Source organism: Panthera uncia (genome assembly GCF_023721935.1).
Source record: "Panthera uncia isolate 11264 chromosome B2 unlocalized genomic scaffold, Puncia_PCG_1.0 HiC_scaffold_25, whole genome shotgun sequence".
In the NCBI taxonomy this organism is placed as follows: Eukaryota; Metazoa; Chordata; class Mammalia; order Carnivora; family Felidae; genus Panthera; species Panthera uncia.
This window is the reverse complement of record NW_026057581.1, coordinates 24089140-24099667: the sequence shown is the minus strand read 5'-3', so window position 1 is coordinate 24099667 and position 10528 is coordinate 24089140. Positions and strand designations below refer to the sequence as shown.

General features: G+C 42.4%; 1 protein-coding gene across 5 annotated transcripts in view; it reads right to left on the bottom strand.

Annotated features, from left to right (window-relative positions):
* Positions 1-209: 209 nt before the first annotated feature.
* SERPINB6 (serpin family B member 6) overlaps positions 210-10528 on the bottom strand; it is a 43726-nt gene continuing 33407 nt past the window's right edge. For all 5 annotated transcript variants that reach the window (XM_049611291.1, XM_049611294.1, XM_049611295.1 and 2 more), the window contains exons 3-7: positions 9275-9421; positions 5967-6084; positions 4772-4914; positions 937-1092; positions 210-753 (exon numbers count right to left, since the gene is read on the bottom strand). In XM_049611291.1, coding sequence (XP_049467248.1) covers positions 349-753; positions 937-1092; positions 4772-4914; positions 5967-6084; positions 9275-9421 — 969 coding nt within the window. In that variant the 3' untranslated portion in view covers positions 210-348. The remainder of the gene's footprint in view (positions 754-936; positions 1093-4771; positions 4915-5966; positions 6085-9274; positions 9422-10528) is intronic.

The following is a 10528-nucleotide window of genomic DNA, read 5'->3' as shown; positions in this document are numbered from 1 at the left end:
TTGTGCCTGGAAAAGAGCCACACTCTGCCCAACTGAAGACCTGAGGGCCTCGCGGCTACGAGCATGGATGGGACCTCTCAGAGCAGGGGGATTTGCTAAGCAGCTAGTGCTGGCCCGGCCAACATGAGCACAGACCTTCCTGAATGGCAGTTTCGGATCCTAGAGAACATCAGACATGTGAACACACGAACATACACGAGTCCAGAACATGGGATTTCAAAACGGGGCCTTTTATTTTTGGATTGTCACCAAAGGTCACTTTGCATTGTAGGCACATTGTGAAGTGTCAGAGGAAAAGTGAGTCAGCAGGAGAGAGGAGAAGGACCACGAACAGTGCCAACCATCTCCTTATGGGGAGGAGAATCGGCCACAGAACAGGATACTGTTGGTTTTGCTGTGCTGGATGAAGAAAAGGAAGGGGTGGTCGGCACAGAACCTGGGCATGATTCTTGCACATCGCAACATCATGATGGCCGCAGTGGCGGCCGCAGCCTCCGTGCCTTCCTCGTTGACCTCCACAAAGGACTTGTGCACCACCCTGGACAGATATAGGTCTTTCCTGGACGACATTCCAGAAAAGTCTGCCTTGGCCTGCTCGAAGGCATCGGTCATGCCCAGCGTGCAAAGGACATTCTCCATGTTGTAATTCTCCTCCAGTTTGAATCTAGGGAGGAACACTTCCACCTCTTCTTCATCCAGCATGTCTGGCCTCGTCCATTCTGTGAATTTCTCATAAGTGATTTCTTTCTCCACCTAGAAGACAGTTGAAGATTTTTAGATCTAGACCCGTGCTGCCCAACAGAACTATCTGCTGGGATGTGAATGCTCTGGGCTTTGCAGGGCGAGACAACAGTAACAGGAAGTGACAATAGCTTTAGAAACTGTTCACACGATCCCCTTGCCATCATAGCGTGATTATTGCTCAGCATTTGTTACCGTTTTCAAATCGATGTTTTCATCTGGAAGCATGATGATCATATTCAGCTCTTTACCCACATAGGGAAGCACCAGAATTTGGGTGAATATTTCTCCAATATAGGTTATTTTAAAGGTGGATTTTTTAAACATCATTTGCACAGGTTTCTCCTCATTCTAAAATGGAAACAGATAAATGTTAGGTTGAAATAAGACCCAGTGGACACATTGGACAAATCGACAGAACTGGCCAGCCTGGGTTCTACAAACACTTACTTCCTTGGTTTCCAGAATACCACCTCAGCCCCCTCTTTTGCCAGCCCATCTTCATTGCCTCAGCCTCCAAACCCTGGGGTACTCAGGGCTCAGTCCTTACAATGCTTGTCTCCTGGTGACCTCAATCCTGTGACTTTAAACAGAATCCCCCAACTTAGATTTCTAGCTGGGACTTCTCCCATGTACTCCACATATATTATACTCCCAAACATCTTACTGCTTACTTGGGACTTGCATTTGTACATTAAAGAAACCTCCAATGTCATATGTCACACTGGGCTCTTCATATTCCCTTCCAGGTCTGCTCTACCTACAATTTTCTTCATCTCAAGTGATGGCAATGCCACTCATCCCATTGTCAAAAACTAAGGAGTACCCCTGACTCCTGTCTTCCACCGCACAATGGACTCATTAACAAATCACATTGGCTCTGCTTTTAAAATATTAACATAAATGAGATCACACCTTTCTGCAGCTCCCCCTCTACTCCCAGGGAGTAAAAAAGCTCAAGTCCTTAAAAAGACCTGTAATTCTGACAAGAGCTTGTCCCGCATGCCCTGTGCTCCCATCTCCCTTTGCCCCTTGATGGTTCCATGGTCAATCCCAACAAGTTCGACCCCAAAACCTGGAGAGCCCACCTGAAACCGTACCCCCATCCACACAACCTGTGTCCCTCCTCTGTGTCTGTCTCTGGATCACTACCACTATCTCATACACTCTTCTTTTCTTATTTACGCTGTCTCACCCCCAGAAAGACCTAATCTTCATGGGAGGGATGAGTCGCTGGTTTTGTACACACTGTGATAGTACCTTGCACGAAGCCTGGTCTCAAACCAACATCTGCTGAATAAATGGATAAACAACTAAAGGACAGGAAAACTGAAAGGACCAGGCAAAATGAACACATCTTACTAGGAGAAAAATGCATTTGCCACCAGTGCATCCCCAGCCAGGCAGTAAGAAAGACCCAAGGACAGCAACCACATCTCAGCCAACAGCCCTCCTCCGCTCCTGATTCATGTGCAGTGTAAGACCTACAGCTGCTGTGAATCTGTCTGGCCCCAAGCTGCAGTCCCCAGTTCTCTGGGGCAGCACATTATTCTGTATTAGATGGAAGAAACTTCTGTTACCGCCTTCCATTGGTGCCTCTCAAAGGCTCGCCTGAACTGGCCTCAGCCACACCTGCCCCCTCGTTCCTAGTTCCTCATTCAGTCCTCGGCCAGTTATCAGCACACTTGTTCTATAACAGGCCAGGTAGTAAATATTTTCAGCTTTATGGACCATACAGTTTCTGTCCCAACTGCTCAACTCTACAGTTGTAGCATGAAATACCTAAACAAATAGATGTGCCTGTGTTCCATTAAAATTTTATTAAAAAAAAAAAAAAAAAGTGGTGGGCTGGCTTTGACCTCAGGGTGCATGCGGTTTGCCAAGCCTTGCCTGAGGTAATTTCTCCTTCTAACCATCCAGGGCTCAAAGCCCCTAGTCTTAGAATATAAAAGGATCCAATCTCAGAAAGGGAATGATTCATTAAATACACAACTGTGTATATAAATTTAATCTTATTTAGAAATAAAGGCATTTTAAAAATCCAGATGAACTAAAATCTGTTCACTTTCAGACACAACGACCTCCACCCCCCAAAGGCCTGTGCACTCAACACCTACTACCCTCCTTCTGTCTTTCTCCACTGGAGAGATGAGGAAGCAAGACAGAAGTCTTCACCTCCCCCCAGCTATGGCAGAAGCCACACCTGACAGAAGACCTAACTCTGGCCCATGAGATACAGAAGACAGGTTTCACTTTCTGAATGTCAGAACCCTGAAGGAGGCTTTGTTCTGCCTTTTGTCATTTCCCTTCCTCCTGCCTGGATGACAGATACCATGACGGTGACCCTGAAAAAGGGCCACGCGCTAAGCATAGCAGAGCAGGAAGAGAGACAGTTGGTTCCCTGGGAGCGCCTGCCACCCCGGTACCCCGGCAGCCCTGCAGGTCTCTGCTAGGGGACATGAACTTTCCATGAATCAAGTCCTAATATATATCTTATTAAAGATTAATTTCAAGGAAAGAAATAATTTCCCCAGGTGAAAACAGGGCAACTCATTTCAGAATAAAGCTCAAAGGGGGGCAGCTGGGTGACTCAGTCAGTTAAGCATCTGACTTCAGTTCAGATCCTGATGTCACAGCTCATGGGTTCGAGCCCTGTGTCGGGCTCTGTGCTGACAGCTTGGCGCCTGGAACCTGGAGCCTGCTTGGGATTCTGTGTCTCCTTCTCTCTCTGTCCCTCCCCCACTCGTATTCTGCCTCCCTCCTTCAAAAATAAACATTAAAAAAATTAAAAAAAAAAAAAAAAAAAGAATAGGAGCACCTGCATGGCTCAGTCGGTTGAGCATCCAGCTTTGGCTCAGGTCATGATCTCATGGTTCGTGGGTTCAAGCCCCAAATCAGGCTCTGTGCTAAGAGCTCGCTCAGAGCTTGGAGCCTGCTTCAGATTCTGTGTTTCCTTCTCTCTCTGCCCCTCCCCTGATTGTGCTCTCTTTGTCTCTCAAAAATAAATGTAAAAAAATTTTTTTTTCTTTAAAGAATAAAGCTCAAAGGAAAATACATTTCTTGAGAAACTGAAAGTTCAGGCTCATGTCTGCTTAGAAGATCTAACTCATGGTCAGTGATCCAGAACAGGCTGTAATTGATCTATTCTGTCTACTTAAGGTCTATGTGCAAAAATCTCTACAGTTAAAGATAATTTAAAAAGAAAGAATATACTAGATTCGGTGACAGAAAAGATATAAGGCCACCACAAATAACCTCTTCAAATGTGGGGATAGCTCAACATGATGTCTATCCTATATACATGTCCTTTTGTTTGCTTGTTTTTAAACAAAAATTAGTGTTTGTTATCCTTATCATCCAAACAAGACTGCAGATGGGACATCTGTTCAGTATTTATTGAGTACCAACTACATGCCCGGCACTTGTGAGACAGCCATCTATCTGCCCTCCTCAGGTGGTGCTGGGTATCCAACCTCTGCAGTGCTACCCTGAGGACCCAGAGGGGGCACTGTGGCCACTGAGAGGAGTGGGACAGAAATCCCCACGGGGAAGGAGGACTGATGGGGAAGGAGGACTGATAGGGAAGGTTTCCAGATGCTCCTGGAAAGGAAGGAATATATAGGTACTCATGGCAATGAAGACAGAGAAATGGAGATAAATGGGTAGGATCCAGGTCTGCAAAGAACCTTATATACCATATTTTGGTCCAAACTTTATCTCAAAAGTTCTAGAAAGCCAAAAAGACCTTAAGACTGACAACTGACATCAGATTTGTGACTGTAAACAGAATACCTGGCAACAGTATGGCAGGTGACATGGGGAGCCAGACCGGAAGCCTCTGAGTTCAGAGCTACTTTTGATGACACAGCAAAGGAGAAAGGGAAGGTGTGATGGGGAGCCCTTATGCTGGACTGCCGAAGGCCATACAGGCCACAAGCTACTTGAGATGAGCTTTCTTGCATGTTTTAAAAACCAGGGTGAACACAGGGACTGTTTCCAAGAATCTCCTTTATTAATGTGAAATACTTACCTTGCTGACTTTAAACGGTCTTTCTGTGGTCTGGCTTTTGTTAAACTGACTATCCCAGTTTCCTTTGAAATAGATGGCATTCACGAGAATCAGGTTCGTCACTGGGTCAACTGAACCTGGAGATAACAACTGTGTAATTTTACCTGAAAAGAAGAATTAAAGAGTCAATGAATTTCCCGATGGTCAGAGAAAGACAAATACCATGTGATCTCACTAATATGTGGAATCCAAGAAACAAAAGAAAGGAACAAAGGGGAAAAAAGAGAGGGAGAGACAAACCAAAACAACAGACTCTTAACTATAGAGAACAAACTGATGGTTACCAGTGGGATGTGGGCAGGGGACAAGGTGAAACAGGTAAAGGGGATTAAAAGAACACTTATCTTGATGAGCACTGAGGAATGCACAGAAGTGTTGAATCAGTATACTGTACACCTGAAACTAATATTATGCTGTATGTTAACTAACTCGAATTTAAATTAAAAAAAAAAAAAGAGTTTCCTGATGCATTCATCAGGGATAATATTTAGATTGGGCAATCCCCTTGTGAGGTACACAGATAAAGGAGTTCACAGTCCCCCAAATATAACCACATAAGGGGATTCTGGTCCTTATAACAACAGTAGCAACAAAAACTTAAAAAGCCCTGGTAAGAAAAATACCATGCCTTGAATAAAACATAAGATGAACAAAGAAGTATGTGCAGGCTGAATTCACAAGTTGGACAGAAGGGAATGCTTGGTCCCTTGAAGAAAGAGATTTAATGGACAGTCAGAAAGGTGAGAGGCTAGGAGTACACAGAAGAGTTTAAGAGCTGCAGGTGAATAAGGGCCTAACCAAGGATCCTGCAATAACGCACGGTAACTATACAGGATGAGACCTGTATCTGGCTTTTTCTTTACAGTCTTTGTGAAAAGAAAGACTGTATGTTAACATTAACAACAACAATGGCAACAAAGTGGATCATTCTGGAACAGCTGTACCGAGTACTGAGAGACATCACAGACACATTGACAAAAACAGGGAAGAGCTAGAGAAAATAAGCATACACTGACAGTATTTCAGAAGCAGATTTTAAAAATTTACAGTTATTTAGAGAAAAGCATCATTCCTCTTTACATTTTGATGGTCTTGTGAAAGATGACAGTGAGAGCAACTAAGCTACTATTAAGATAGAGCAACGGTGTATTTTCACCTTCCGTCTTTTCGGCTACCCAGGTGTTGATGTGTTCCCTGGACTCTTCTGTAGCGTTGATAAAGTCGAGCTCTTCCATCTCTGCCTGGTAGAATTTACGGCAGGAGTCTTTGAAAGACTAGGAGAAACAGAGCAACATCATCACATGGCTGCAGAAATAATCAACACTTACAGCTTACTTCTTCACTGCACCAAATCAGAATGTAGGCAATTTTGATTTACATACATAACGTACAAATAAATACGAGGAATTAACTGAAAATCCAATTTCTCATTTTTCAGCTACGTTTAAACTTAGCTTCTAAACCAAGTAAAACAGTTGTCTGAACATCAAATATCAATAACTACCAGATTCTTTGAGGGATTAACTGCACATCAGTGAGGTAAGTACAAACACATGGACACACAGCTACTACAGAGTGTCGTTCCTGACAAGCCGCTGCGTTTGCTCTGTGAGTCCTGCCCACAGCAAGAGCCACAGCTGCCTGTGCATTTCAGAACAATGGACTGGAAACAAGGGCCTGCTGTTCCATACAATGGTGGAAAGTGTATGATTCTACACCACCCCTCCCACTACAACGTTCTGTGATGATGGTAATGTTCCAAATCTGCACTGCCCAAAACAGTGCCACGTGCTGCTATTGAATGCTTGGAATATTGGCAGTGCCACTGAGGAACTGAATACTGAACTGTAATTTTAATTATTTACACTGAAATTTAAATAGCTACATGTGTCTAGTGGCTACCATTTTGGATGGCTCAGTTTTAGAGAATGAGCAGCTCTCAAAAAAAAGTATAAACTGTATCGTGTTAACAAAGTCTATTAAATGATGATGACATTAGTGAACACTTACTTTATGCCATATAAAAGCAGAAAATCTGATAGAGAGTAAATGGAGTGAAATAACAAATTTGTGGAAAGCATGCTGTGGAATGGTTTCCCAATCCTTCTTTTGACCAGCTTACAGCTAAATATTTAATTTCCCTTTTCAGGACTGTTTTTCTATTACAGGATTTCACATTGCTCCTTTGATATAGTGTCAGAGAGGTCACGTGGCACAGTAATGTAGCTACAAACACAAGTCCTGCAACTTATTAGCTGTGTGGCCTTTAAAAAGTCACTCTGTTTCTCTAAGCTTCCTTGTCTTTCCCTGTAAATGAGGATTCGGCATCCATCCGAGGACCAGATGAATTCTTATCATCAATGCTGTTTTATGAAATCTCAGCATGTCGCGGACACTGCACTAGGTGTCTAGGTATATCGTTTTACTTAGTCCTCAGATACTTTGTGCTCCGCCAACTTTGCTGCTCTGTTGTTGCTCAATGCCTTTGAAAATGTTTTCAGTCTCTCAATCTAAGAAAATAATCTGGAAGCAAACTGGGCACTCGTGTATTGATCCTTGGGTGATTTCTACAACTTTTTATTTATTTAAATCCAAGTTAGTTAACATATGGCGTAATCATGATTTCAGGAATAGAATTGAGAGATTCATCACTTATATATAACATCCAGTGCTCCTCCCAACAAGTGCCCTCCTTAATGACCATCACCCATTTAGCCCATCCCCCTCCCACACCCCTCCAGCAACCCTGTTTGTTCTCTGTATTTAAGAGTCTCTTATGGTTTGTCTCCCTCTCTGTTTGTATCTTATTTTTCCTTCCTTTCCCCTGTGTTCATATGTTTGTTTCAATTTCTATAACTTGTAAACACACTTGAAAATAATTGTTTGCTATTTAAATTACTATTTTATAAGCAATGACTAGTCAAACTGAGGGAATATCTAATTATTAGTTGTGATTGGTATTGTATTCTTGGAACACTAAATTGATAAGAAATTATTGAGAAACACTCCTAAACCCTCTATCTTATATTTCAATATCAAAATAAGATTTGAAACATCAATGATTTCTTAAAAATATCCACCAGAAAAGAAAGTAAATTAAAGAAAATCAGCCAATTCTTTGTGTTTATTGGAAGTTTTGTTTCTTCTTTATACCAAAGGCTTATAAAAAGATGAGGCAACAGCCTAGGAAGTAGCTAAGACTGATAAAAATAAGTAAAACAGGCTGTAAAAAATTCACACCATAGTGAACAAATCTTAGCATTAGTTGACCTCGTGCTTGACTACATTTACTTTACTCCAAATATTTTAAAACAAGGAGTCTGAAGCAAGTTTAAAAACTGAAAAAAAAATCATATAATAGAATAACATTGATATCCCAAACATAGAAAAAGAATAAATCAGTAAGAAAAAGATGGCCCAATAAAAAGTATGTAAAGAAAATTCTCAGAAAAGATACAAATGTTCAATAAACATAAGGAAAGATGATCAATCTCTTAATAATAAAAATTTAAGAGGTTAACAACATGCAGTGTTGATGATGAAGAGTTGAAATGAGCACTCCGCTGGTACCCCTAGAGAGAATGTAAATGGCCACAGTACTCTGGACAATTTCAATATCTGCTATAGCTTCAAAGCTTCACTCCCTTCCTCCCTGCTACGAATCCATCTTAGAGTAACACACATTCGTAGGGCACAGGAGTCACGTACACTAACATTCACGGTCTGAATGCCCATAATACTTTGGTATAATGATGTGACATAGAGAAAAAACCCACACAACAGATTTGTATATGTACGGGGGATACACACCAGATCTATGAAAGCTTATACCGGGGAGGGGAATGAGGAGGTGTGGAAGTGGGCGTCAGGACTCTTGCTTCAAGTGCTGTATTTGCATTTTTGTGTAACAAGAATATAGTCATCATGCAACAAACATATACTCACATACTCACATATTACTTGAGTAGTTTTTGAAAAATGATAAAAAGCATTAAAGCACTATAAGTAAACAGAACCAGTATAATTAGACAAGTAACTTTACAAAAATTCTGCACTGGAAAAAACAATAGAAATATTTACATGTGTAAAAAGTTGAACAAGTATCACAATGCATAAAAAATTATTGATATGTAGAAAACAATGATTAGAAATACTCATTTTTATCACTTCTTTGTTTCAGCCAATTCACTTTGAATTGTGTTTGTTCCAAGTTAGTTCTTTTGTAATTGTCTCATTGAAGCCTCACAAAAATCTGGACATTATTTGTTATAAGGCTCATTTTACAGAAGATTAAAATTGAAACAGGGTTCAAGGGAATGCATGAAGTTAGTAAGTGGAGACCTGAGTTCATGTGCACCTGTATAAATTCATAGCGCACAGGTTTTCTGCTATACTGCGTGACCCCTCCTCCCCACTGCCCCGGTGTCTTTACTTTCTCAGTCAAAAACAGCAAGTATGACTTACTGAGAGGAAATCATAAGACTTCTCTCCAAAGAGCCTGTTGGCAGTTCTAAGCAAGTACCGTGCATCAGTCCTGTTGATTTCAGTAAGAAGCGACTGGAACCCCTGGTGGACATCACCTCCTCCGCTGCTCTTACTTAAAGAAAGTGTCTGAAATGAAAAACAGAATACAAATACCTAACTTAAGTGTGCCTTGACTGCAGGAAATGGATATAACACCAAACTCTGCCTAAGAACCGTACAGATCCTAACTAGAGCTTAAAAGAAGATGCATCCAGTTAAAGACAAAAAGCAGCTCGAAAGCCACCCAGTCTGCCATCCTCCAGCACTTTCTGCAAGGAGTCAGGGCACTGCCCGCACTGGCATGAGTGGCAGTGCCCCTTCACACACCGTGTTCTATGTGCTCTATAGGGCTGCAAATAAAGCTGCCAACAGGCCTCCCATCTCTGCAAACACAGGCCGCTCCTCATACTGAAAGGTCTGGCCTCTCCCATCCATCCTTGGGTCTGGCTGGTGCTGTGATGGGGTCTGGCCACCAGAATGCAGGAGAAGGGACACTATTCCAGGCCGGGGCCTTACAAGGTCTGGCAGCTCCATATTTACTCTCTCATACCCCAGCCACCATGATGTGAGGAAGCCCAGGGCATCCCGCTAGAGGCCACATGGAAAGTCCTGGAGAGCTGACACCACATGGGGGAACTACCTATAGGAGAATGGAGGCCCCAGACACATGATAGAGGCCTTCCTAGATCATGCATGATCCCAGCTGACACCATGTGGGTCAGACCACAGAATCTGAGAAATAATCAGCCTTTGCTATTTCCAGCCAGTAAGTCTGGGACAATTTGTTTTGTATCCATAGAAGTTCATGCAGCAATCCAGACATGGACTTCTGCCCTGACAACATCCAAAACATGGCAGCGGCTTTGGGCCCAGGCAGCTGGCAAAGGCTGGGAGGAAGGAGAGTGAGGAGATGGTAAGCAGAGGTTAGAAAGCCATTGAAGAAATCACTAGCAGTGGCTGGAGAAAAGGGGCTCCTGGCATGTCCCAGCAGAAGAGACTGTAACCTGCAGTGGCGAGGAAGGTTGGGCGTTTCCCCAACAAACCAGGTATCTGGCTAAGTAGATGTCCAGAAGGAATGGGGCTTGTAGCTGCCTAGGATAGAGTACAGGAAGGGAAAGAAGAGGTAAAGAAGGAATTGTTTCATTTTCTTTTTTTTTTTATTTTTTTAATGTTTATTTTATTTTTGAGAGGGAG